The sequence below is a fragment of the Megalobrama amblycephala genome, linkage group LG2 (genome assembly GCF_018812025.1).
Source record: "Megalobrama amblycephala isolate DHTTF-2021 linkage group LG2, ASM1881202v1, whole genome shotgun sequence".
Classification (NCBI taxonomy): domain Eukaryota; kingdom Metazoa; phylum Chordata; class Actinopteri; order Cypriniformes; family Xenocyprididae; genus Megalobrama; species Megalobrama amblycephala.
This window is the reverse complement of record NC_063045.1, coordinates 47,635,211-47,647,190: the sequence shown is the minus strand read 5'-3', so window position 1 is coordinate 47,647,190 and position 11,980 is coordinate 47,635,211. Positions and strand designations below refer to the sequence as shown.

At 38.6% G+C, this 11,980-nt stretch overlaps 1 protein-coding gene across 1 annotated transcript; it reads right to left on the bottom strand.

Moving 5' to 3' along the window:
- Positions 1-6,200: 6,200 nt before the first annotated feature.
- Positions 6,201-10,213, bottom strand: LOC125262764 (fish-egg lectin-like). Its single transcript, XM_048181650.1, has 5 exons — positions 9,256-10,213; positions 8,562-8,789; positions 7,949-8,160; positions 7,620-7,747; positions 6,201-7,505 (listed from the first exon to the last, which is right to left on the bottom strand). The coding sequence occupies exons 1-5, from the start codon at positions 9,311-9,313 to the stop codon at positions 7,490-7,492; spliced, it is 642 nt and encodes a 213-aa protein (XP_048037607.1). The 5' UTR covers positions 9,314-10,213; the 3' UTR covers positions 6,201-7,489.
- Between the last annotated feature and the right edge of the window lie 1,767 nt (positions 10,214-11,980).

The following is an 11,980-nucleotide window of genomic DNA, read 5'->3' as shown; positions in this document are numbered from 1 at the left end:
GTGTGAAATAACCCTTTAACTTAAATTCAAGTTATTCAAGTTACACTAATCTTGTTTTAAGGATATTAACATACAATGAGACAAATCTATACCTTATATAAAGAAAATGTAAGAGAAAAGTGTGAAAACAGTATGGGAGGGAGCAGGTGTTTGGGAGAGGTGCATTTGCCAGCTGTGTAGGACGTCCGCACAGGTGGGTGGGTGATCCAGACAACAAAAAACACACCCTTTCTAAAGACTGAGGCATGTGAGATGAATAGTTCTCCTACAAACAGAGCAAAACAGATTCACAGTCCAGCGGTGTGCAGCAGAACAGAGGTCAAAAAATGAAAAGGAGAAAGTGAAAAGAGAGAAAAACTGTGGCCTCTGATCTTACAGAGTAACAGCGCCCTCCACTGTAAGCATGGAAGAGAAGACACCAGATCATGAGCAAATATAGTATCTCAGAAGCCTCATGTCCTTTCAGATTTTGGAGATTTTATAAAACAGCTTCCTCTCCCAAAAAATTATGCGTTTTAAAATTTTGTTTTAAATACAAGTTTATTTTTTTCTCTACTTTTCTCTACTTAGAAAAATGAAATAAAATAAGATCCATGATGCCACTGTTTTGCACTTAAGGCAATAATGTAAAAATATTTTATTCAATATAAACAAAGCTTTAATATACAAACTACAGATCATGCACAATCACCTTGTCTTATATTTGTAAAGTAATACTACCACATACCAACACAATATCATTATGCAAATAGCATTATTGTGCAAACAGAGTTATTTCACACAGATGATAGGCTATTATGTACAAGGAAAAATATTAGCATAAAAACAAAATTACGGTGAGGTGTATTATAGCAATACTTTTAAGGAAAAACACATACAAAAATTGAGTCTGCTGGCTAAAAGTACACAGTGAATTTTTCCAGGCTTGCAATTATATTTCCACCCACAAATAAATGTAAGCGCTGAGTCTTGTCGATAAATTATTGAGAGTAACAAAGATGTTTTTGAAAACCCTCTGCTGTTGAGTACCATTTAGTGTGATTTACAACTATCCACATCTGCTCAGAGAGTGAAGCTAACAGTGGTCTGTTTGTGGTGTGCACTTGACCTGCTGTGTCTGTGCTGTGGGGACCGATCTGTTTTAACTACCCACGGAGGGAGGTGAGGCAAATGGAGACATGAGGCGAGACAGGGTGGAGGGGGTGTCATCTACCAGCATCCATTCAGTAGATGAGATCAGATTCCATCCGCTTTAAGTATCCCTGCATATCACAACTTCACATATCAAAAGATGAAATAAATAGAAAACGTGGCAAATAAACACTTCAAAACGGACATCTAATAGCGCTAACGCTGAAGTCAAATGTTTGCGATGTCTTCAATGCTATTCTGAGATCACTGACCTTTCATCTGACATGTTTGGGTGCCATTTTGAAAAGGGCAGACATGACAGTGAGATCTTTGTGCATACACAAAAACTGTAGTATTCACCAGTAGTTCTGTCATGTTCTAAACAATCCTCACACTCTTAGGTTTGAAACACCACTGGATTCACCTGTCTTTAAAGAGATAGTTCATCCAAAAATGAAGAACACAATGCCAAGGTTGAAGGTTCGATTCCCAGGGAAATGCATGAACTGATGTAATGAATGTCTTAAATGCAATTCAAGCCACTTTGGATAAAAGCGTCTACCAAATATTTAAATGTAAACATGAACACTGTCATCATTTACTCATCTTCACGTCTTTTCAAACCTGTCTTGACTTTCTTCTGCAAAACACAAAAGAAGATATTTTGAAGAATGTTGGAAACCAGTTTTGGTAAACATTGACTTCCATTGTATGACATTCCATTGCAAAAAAAAAAAAAAAGAAAAGAAGAAAAAAAAAAAAACATTTTTCAACATTTTATGTTCCACATAAAAAATAATGTCATGCAGGTTAAATGATTACCGAATTTTCATTGAGATCAAATTATCCCTGTCTATCAGAACAGTTAATATACTTAAATTGTGTATTGGTATATTGTAGTTGTTTTTCCATTTTAATTGGCACCAAGTGACAACAAAGAGCGCTAAAATAATATATGTTTTTATTTATTTTATTAAGGGGCCTTTGTATTGTAATTAGGGCTGTCAATATTAAAATTATGGCATTAACATTAATATCACCCCATAAGGAAACATCACAGCACTAAAGGCTGGAACACACCAAGCCGACGCCGACGAACTAGTGGCGACGAAAGCAGACTGCGGCGTTGGCTCACATCGGCAGCGTCTGGGTCCAAAGTTGGCCTGACACACCAAACCGACGCTCGACAGCCAACAGCCAAGTAGCACGTCCGTTCTGCGCCTGCGTAAGATGAAATGCCTTTCTGTACCAGCAGGTGGCAGTAGCTGAACAGCCAATCAAAATGATCAGATGGCCCGACTTACCGACGAGCTCTGACAAAAAAAGCAGACGAGGACCAACCACAGCGACGGCAAAGAATATAGAACCCAAGAGGTGACACTTTTTGGGTAACAGCCACTAGATGGCGCTCCGGTAGCGCGGCTGCCATTATGGGGTGAAAATACTAACTGGTCCATAGAATCCTTCACATCTTACGCACCCAAAATCTGCGAATTTCACTGCCAAATCAGAAGCGCAATAGAACAGGTTTTTTTTGTTTTGTTTTTTGTTTTTTGTCACCAGTAAACTGTATGGCTTCTACAGTAAATGTTGCATTGTCTTATATATGTTTTATTTTACCAGTTGTGGAATCCAACCATTCAATCATCTGAGGTAATGTAGTTAGCCTACTTTATTGAGTATTTCTATTTTATGCAACTTTACACATTTATTAATAGTAAATTAATAATTAATAAATTTAAAGGAACACTCCACTTTTTTTGAAAATAGGCTCATTTTCCAACTCCCCTAGAGTTAAACAGTTGAGTTTTACCGTTTTCGAATCCATTCAGCCGATCTCCGGTTCTGGCGGTACCACTTTTAGCATAGCTTAGCATAGTTCATTGAATCTGATTAGACCGTTAGCATCGCGCTTAAAATTCACCAAAGAGTTTCGATATTTTTCCTATTTAAAACTTGACTCTTCTGTAGTTAAATCGTGTACTAAGACCGACGGAAAATGAAAAGTTGCGATTTTCTAGGCTGATATGGCTAGGAACTATACTCTCATTCCGGCGTAATAATCAAGGAACTTTGCTGCCGTATCATGGCTGCAGCAGGCGCAATGATATTACGCAGCGTCTCTCACAAACGTCTCCATGGTTGCAAGGCACGTTCCCTGTGCAAGCAGGGGCTCACGGGCGCTGCGTAATATCATTGCACTGCTGCAGCCATGGAGCGGCAGCAAAGTTCCTTGATTATTACGCCGGAATGAGAGTATAGTTCCTAGCCATATCAGCCTAGAAAATCACAACTTTTTATTTTCCGTCGGTCTTAGTGCACGATTTAACTACAGAAGAGTCAAGTTTTAAATAGGAAAAATATCTAAACTCTTTGGTCATTTTTAGCGCGATGCTAACGGTCTAATCAGATTCAATGAACTATGCTAAGCTATGCTAAAAGTGGTACCGCCAGAACCGGAGATCGGCTGAATGGATTCGAAAACGGTAAAACTCAACTGTTTAACTCTAGGGGAGTTGGAAAATGAGCCTATTTTCAAAAAAAGTGGAGTGTTCCTTTAAGATAATCATGTTTGCAGCGAACAATATATTTCAGACCTAGTGGAGTAGTAATAGGTCTGAATTGAAATAGGCTATATTGTACGTTTTAATGGGTCACGCTACAAACATAATCTTATAATACATGATGCATTGCTGTGGTTATTGCATAATTCCCACTTTTGGACACTTTTGCTTTAACGGACATTAGACAACACTGCAAAATCAAGCTGTTATATTCATATATTTATTGTCCAACATTCACAATTTTTCTGATGCATGTCCTTAATTTAATTTCATATGTTGGTATTAATTCAGTGTTATAATGCTACTACTTGAACTTCAAAGAATTTTAACCCAAACTGACTGGGTTTCTAGAGAGCAAGGATTTGTGAAAAAAAGTGGAAGACTTTAACACAAAGTCTGTAAAATACACTGTTAAAAGGATTTGAATGTCACTTTTATTTATTCTGCGTCATCATCATCATTCAGGTTGGATTTCAGCTTTAGGCTAATGTACATTTGTTTTAACAAAGCAGCTGATATTGCCATAGAAACTAGTGGACTACTGACTCGCTTTTACCACAAAATGGCGGAAACGCAGGGCCGCTGCTGGGTGCCGGTGTTGCAATGGAGCGTTCTATTGAGTGTCGCTTCTTGTTATGTAGGCCTATTCTTTGGCGATGGTGCGGAACACACTGAGAAAACTTAGTCGGCCGACGAACAAAAACTGCCCAATGGCCGACCGTCGACTTGGTTTGTTCCTACCTTATCACTGTAACTTTACACCCAAAAAGTCTGGGGAAACTGTTATGTTATTTGATTACTGTATGTTTTTTTTTCTTCAGTAACTTGTATTTGCTGTGCATTTTAAAAATAGAATTTTGCAGAAATCTACTTTGTCCACTGTATATATGTACTTTTACCAGTTCACCCAAAAATGTCATCATATACCTTCATGTCCTTCTAAATTTACTTTAAAGCTCAAAGGACCCAAGAATGTTTGCACACACAGACACACACACACACACACACACATTACATTGCACTGTCCAAGTGCTCTGATCAGTTTTGGTGAAAAAGAACCTCAAATGTAAGCAATTTAATAGTAATATTATGGTGGGCACCAATGTAAGCAAGATATGATGTACTGCAATAGTATTGAATTCAACTAACTGAAAAAACATTCAATTATCTTCTTTTGTGTTCCATCATGCACGCTTACAGCAAACATGAGGGTCAGAAAATGCTGAGAGAACTTTTATTTATGGATGAACTATCCCTGAATGTGTTAACATGTTAACTACAAAAATAATTATGAGAATGAAATATTTTAATCATTTGACAGCCCTAATTATAATGCAACAGAACAGAAATTACAATGCCACAGTGCATCAAATAACACAAAGCAAACCAGGTTCAATGCAAGAAACATTTATGGAGGTATGAATAGAGGAGGTTGTAAAGAGTCAGAAACACACACACACACACACACACACACACACACACACACACACACACACACACACACACACACACACACACACACACACACACACAGAGCCTGAATTGGTGTGCAGGGACCAAGTTCATACATCCCCAGGGAGCTTTTCTAAACAACAACAAGGCAACATCAAGAGAACACAATCTTCCAGAGTAGTGTGCCAAAGATCAGTCTTCTTGACAGCAGTGAAAAGACAAGCTCTGACCCCATCATACACACAGAAAAAACAGCATGGAACAAACTGCTGTAACTAACTGCTCTAAAAGCCACCCTCCCGAATCACACGGCCAGACGTCTGTGACCACCGGGAGGTCATGGTCTGAACACAGCACCACGGCTAAAGGGTGCACTGTTTCATCAATACCGAATCACAGATCATCCCAGCGCCCATGACAGCAGCTAAAACGCCTTTTAATGGTCAGATGGATGGATATATATCACACGCAGAGCGTGACGGCCTTCAATTAGAGCTATTACAGGGCGGCAGGGATCAATATGGTTTCTGCCATGAAGGACGGGGACAGAGAAAGGATGAATCTGGTTGTCCACAAAGATAGAAAGTGTACAGTTCAAGAGGAGGCCAGGATGTAAGGCTTCATGAAAGCCTACTGAGTCAAAATTGCGATCTTACTGGGTCAAAAATCGCATTATGTTTTACATTTTAATTTAAGCATTTGGCAGATGCTTTTATTCAAAGCTGTACTATTTCAAAGTTTTGAAACACTCATGTTTTTTTATCAATACAGGAAACAGAAGAACACTATTTTGGCTAAACTTTTCAAAGAAAATTCTAGGTTAAGTAGAAGTTATCCTAGCAGGGACTCAAGCCCCCCCTTGAGTGACCATCCACCTGATCTGTGCGAATTATTCCATCAACACACACACAGTCACACATGAACAATTTGATTAAAATGTAAACTTAATAGTGTAAATTCCACTATAATGCTGGGCCTCCACAGTTTGAGAACTACTGAACTAAATGATACAAAAACACAACACTGATAAGATGCTATGAAAATGCTTTATTGATTCAACAGCAAGAAAAAGATTCTGGTGCACTCTGACAATAAAATAATGGGAAAAGACAACATTTGCTTCAAGTAAAAAAAAAAAAAAAAAAAAAAATTACATATATGCAGCCAAGCACAACAAAGATGGCACAACAAGCCAGCCAACATGGCTGTGAGCATCAGACTAACTGCAACAGTGAGCAATTAAAGATTTTAATTTAATTCGCAAGTTGCCTCAGGTCATGCTTGTGATAACACATACCAAGTTTGGTCTGAATACAATAAAGCGTTGTCGAGATATAGCCTTATGTCTATTTTTGCAAGCGCTACGTAAAAAATAATTTGCGCATGTTTCTAAAACAGTTTAAGAAATTGACTTGAATTCTCAATTTTTTTTTTTGGGATGGTCTGTAGATGAACTGGTTCAATTTTTGTGAAAATGACGGAAAATGAAGTCGAATCATCTTGAGCCAAGGAATCAGAGGAAAAAAGAATTTTGTTTGTAACCCTTTGTTTGTAATTCAAAAGTTATTAGCATAAACATGAGTGGAACTTTGGATAAGTGGTGGCGCTAGAGGGATTGAGTTAGAGACTCCAAATTGGCTATAGACACATGTCAGACTGTCCTCTAACAGTGTGCCAAATTTCACTTTTCCCGCATACAGTTGTATGGTCTGTACAAATGATTACAATAGGTGCCAATGTACCTTCAGTGCTTGGCCCCTAATAAAAAAATAAACATTTATTGACACTATAGGCTGGGCATTGACACAAATTTCACAATTGGATTCGATTTCAATTCACAAGCATGGAAAAAAAAATCCCAGTTAACCCCAGTTGGTACATAATTATAATATTAAAGGTTAAAATTAAAATGTTATACTGATACATTTTTATGACATAATTATGTTTCTACACTTTTTTAATACGTTAAATAGTGGCTGTCATAAAACAGATTTATTCAAACATTAAATAGTATTGAAGAAAGGGTTACGTAAAAATATAATGAATATGAAATATAGCATATATTTAACAAAATGCTGCTCTCAAAGTTCATTTTACATTGGACATTGAATGGCAGGTAAATGTGACGTTATTTGACATTGTTTACAAGCTGTTTTGTTGACATCTTCTGTTAATGATTGAGCTCCTCTGTTGCTGCAGTAATGCATGACAAACTATAAAGTACATTTACGGATGGAGCCATCAACACAGACGACCCACAACAATCCTAGGTCAAAGCTCACGTGCTTGTGGCCATTGGGACAGGCAACCATCGAGATCCAGTTTGTGCCAGCGGGGTTGGATCAAGTGATGCCAGTTCTGCAAAATTATGGTTTCTTGAATTCAGCATTTGTTTTATATCAGAAAATATTTCTTGAAAAATTCATCACTTTTTACAGCATTTAATATGATTAATATGACTGTTCAGTTCACCTTTGGAATAAGGCCCCTTGAGCATTGACACCAAAGACACTGCCATCAGTTGCTACTTCAATCATGGACAGAAGTCCAGGAATATTCACAAAGTTGCCAGTCCCTGAACAGGCATTACCAGACACACCCTGCACAAGACAGAATGAAACACAAACCACTCAGCCGTATCGTCACATCAAGAAACTGTTTGCTGCTTCCACACCAGTTATTTCTTTAGTTATGTCAGAAAATCAAACGCTTGCGTGATGACTACTTTACTGTTGTACTTTTAAAAACCTGGTGTATTTCAACTTGCACTCAAGCCCCTGTATTTAACATTGTGACATTACCATCTTGATGTAGATGTGGTCATTGCTGTTCACTCCCCAACAGCTGTACGGGCCACAGCTGTAATACTTCAGCTTTCCCGGAAGTTGAACCCAAGGAACAGAGCTGGATGGCAATTTGTTGTTAGCATCCATATTTAAACAATATATGTTATCATGCATATTGACCCCTGCAGTGTTCTGATCTCCTCCAGCATCCACCTGTTTGAGAAGGCCTAACAGTACAAGAAACGGGTTGGATGATAGATTAGTCAGATTAATTGGAAGAATAATTGTTACACTTTATTTTACAGTATGTGCACTTACAGTGTACTTACCCAAGAAAGTACTGGTAATACAAGGTAACTACATGGGTTAAGGTTAGGTTTAGAGCGTTGGTTCAGGGATAGTGTCTAGTTATAACCCAGTTATTGTAATTGCTACAGTATAATAAGTACAAAGTATGTATATGCAGAACAGTGCTGTAAAATAAAGTGCTACCAGAATGACAATAAGCTGATGTCATTGATACTGTGGTTTTAAAATAATGACTCCAAACTAAAATCATGTACATTCATAACAGATTAAACATATATGATTTCTGTAATTTTATGCTCTGCACAGTCCAACTCTTTACCTGCAATCTGCACAAGGCTGCCACCCCGCACCTTGAAGATGTTGTTTGCTGTATCCACCCCAAACTGACCAGCAGGACCAACACTGAAGTGCTTCAGAGACGTAAAGACCTTTGTGAAGACGTTATTAATCAGGATGAAGACCTCATTTTGATTGTTCACTCCAACCACTGAGCCTGACCCAGCGTCTATCTGCTTCAGGGTGCCACAAATCATTTCACAGTTTAAAGCTGTGAAAACATGGTGCAAAATAATGAGTACAAATAGACACTTTTAAAAATGAATTAAATACTTTTATATTAAAAAAATATTTATTTTAAAATGGATTTTAAGGTAACACTTTACAATAAGGTTCATTAGTTAAACATTAGTTAATGTAATAACTAACATGAAATAACAATGACCAATACATTTGTTACTGTATTTACTAATCTTCATTAACGTTAGTTAATGAAAATACAACGGTTCATTGTTTGTTCATGTTAGTTCACACTGCATTAACTAATGTAACAAATACAACTCTTGACTTTAATAATGTATTAGTAAATGTTGAAATTAACAATAACAAAAATTGATAAATGGTGTATAAGTGCAGTTTATTATTAATTCATGTTAACTAATGAACCTTATTGTAATGTGTTACCGATTTTAATATATGTATATTCTTTATGTTACCAAATCACATTACTAGCTTACCCAGAGTGTGAATGAACTGGCAGCTGAAGAGTAGCAGGACGCTAAGATACAGCTTCATTGCTCTGTTCAGAACCAAATCATTTATACAAGTGAGTTCAGTATGGATAAAACATAATCAATGTTAAAATAACAGTAATTAAATGAAGATAACCTTCTCCTGATATATCAGAATTCAGCAGTCAGTGTGGATTCTGTCAGGGATCTCAAGGAAAATGACTCAAATGCAGAAATGCAATTCAAAATTTATTGGAGTAATAACAGTCAATAAAATTTATTGGAGTAAAAACAGTCAATCAATGTCCCAGCAAAAGATCAAAGTCCATATGGGAGGCTAGATCACAGAGGAAGAAGTCAGGAGGTAAACAGATGAGCACGTCCCTCTGGTAAGACAGTTCACATGTGAACGTGTTTGTTACATCCCATGTTATAATTATGATTATGGGTACGGTGTTTTTTCCCTCCCTTTCTTTTTTTCCTCTGTCTTTCATTTTCAGCAGCATTTTGACGCGGGTACCTGAGTGATCTAATCCTCTGTATATCATCGAGATGCTTGGTGACGACAACGCGCGGCTTCACCAATGAGGGCACACTATTTGATTATAAAGAGTGCACCTGTGCAGAAAGCGGGAGTTCCCTTTCATAGGTTCACACAACGCTGCGAGATGTCGCTATGGGAACACCTTTGGTGTGACGAATGTCTGAAGCCCTTATAACATCATGCCAATTGATTGGCAAAAAGCGTCTAGCCCCAACCTAAGAATGTCACATATGCTTCATATCAGCGTGCTAGGCGCCATTTAATCAGATTTCATTCCTCCAGGAAGCAGATTTTCTGTTGCCCATTGGAAAGCATTTTTCACGTGTTCACAGCTAATTTTTCAGAGCAGTTTCACTCCTCTCAAGTGGACACGATGAGTTACAGGAGATGTACTGATCCATGTGACAGGTTCATTGCAGGAGGAGACACTCATGACAAGTGCGTGCAATGTTTGGGCCTTCAGCATGCTCAAGCCGCGCTTAACGGCTTAATCTGATTGTCTTCACTGCGATAGCCTGCGTTTTAAAGTTTTTCACTCGAGGCTCGCCTCCCTTCTGAGGAAGGAAGGCCGCTCTTCCAACCCCCGACTCTCCGTTTCGCCGGTTGCTGAGGCGCTGCACGAGATGGACGCTTGGGGTGACGATTATGAGCCTGAGCTTTTAGAGAGAGAGCAGACAGATTTTCACCCCTTTCGCTCTCTCTCCCCATCTCATGTGCGCGTGTTAGAGAATCGCAATGCAGATCCTGTTGTTTTCATTCATGACAAAATGCGGCCTACCCCAGAAGCTTGCCATGCAATTTCTTTTGGTTGTGGCTCCTATGACGATGATGTGTTGTCTACAGCGGCTTCTTATTCCGAAGAGCTTGTGGGTGATTGTTCTGGCTCTCTCCCTCTGAGCGGACAGGAGAAGCGCACATCCCCGTCGTATAACGAGCTGTTAGAAGTGGTCACTCGCGATCGATTTCTCACAAGTCGCGCCCCAACCCAGCCCCGTAGGCCTCTTACCTTCTTCCAAGACATCCACCAAGAGGTTTCGAAGTCTTGGAAGCAGCCATTTTCATCACGCATCACTAACCCCGCGGCCGCAGCTTTCGCTACTATTTCTAAAATGGTGGATCGCGATCATGCGGTGATGCCGATCGTCGAAGAGACTCTCGCGGCTCATCTTGCGCCATCTTCAGCTCCGTCATAAAAGTCACGCCCCCGGTTGCCCTCCAAACCGTATAGGATTACCTCCTCCTTGGTTGGTAAATCTTACATGGTGTTTTGGATTTTGATGTTGATATTGCTATTTACCTGTTTCAATGTTTTTATTTGCTTGCTTTTAAGTTAAGGCCATACATGCTTGAATGATTATGAAATTAAGGAACTGCAATACTTCCTTTGTTTGTTATAAGATAATATGACTAAGCAACAGTTGTGAAAGTTAGGTTTTTGAGTTTGATGATTGTAACCAACCACAAAAATTAACAATAAGGATGAAGAGAGCATGTTGCAACCTAAAGTGGCGGTGAGCCAGACGAAGACTTCAGTGAAGAAGAGGAAGAGTGCTAGAATAAGCAGGAAGATCGGATCATAGACATTGATCAATTGATGAGTAATATGAAGATGGAATGTCCCAAAAATTATTATAAAAGTCTGAGGGGTAAAAGGCCTCCTCAGATGCTGCCTGCATTAAGAAGAATCAGAATCAGAATCAGAAAGAGCTTTATTGTCAGGTATGTTGTTTACACATACTAGGAATTTGTTTTAGTGACAGAAGCTCCACAGTGCAACAGAGTAACAGCGACAAGACAAGACACATAATAAAAAGAATAAAATAATAATATACAAATTTACAAGATAGACAAAGTGCAAAAAAAGCAAAAGACAATATATATTATAGACAATTGTATGTACAATTATGTGTGCAAATTGAGATATAAATAAGTGTTTTAAGTAAATGATGTGTAATAGTGTTATGTGTTCCGTGTTTGTCAAGTGTTCATGAGATGGACTGCTTGAGGGAAGAAACTGTTCCTGTGTCTGGTCGTTCTGGTGCTCAGGGCTCTGTAGCGTCGACCGGATGGCAACAGTTCAAAGTGGGAGTGTGCTGGATGTGAGGGGTCCAGAGTGATCTTCTTTGCCCTTTTTCTCACTCTGGATAAGTACAGTTCTTGGAGAGTGGGGAGGGTTGTGCCAATGAT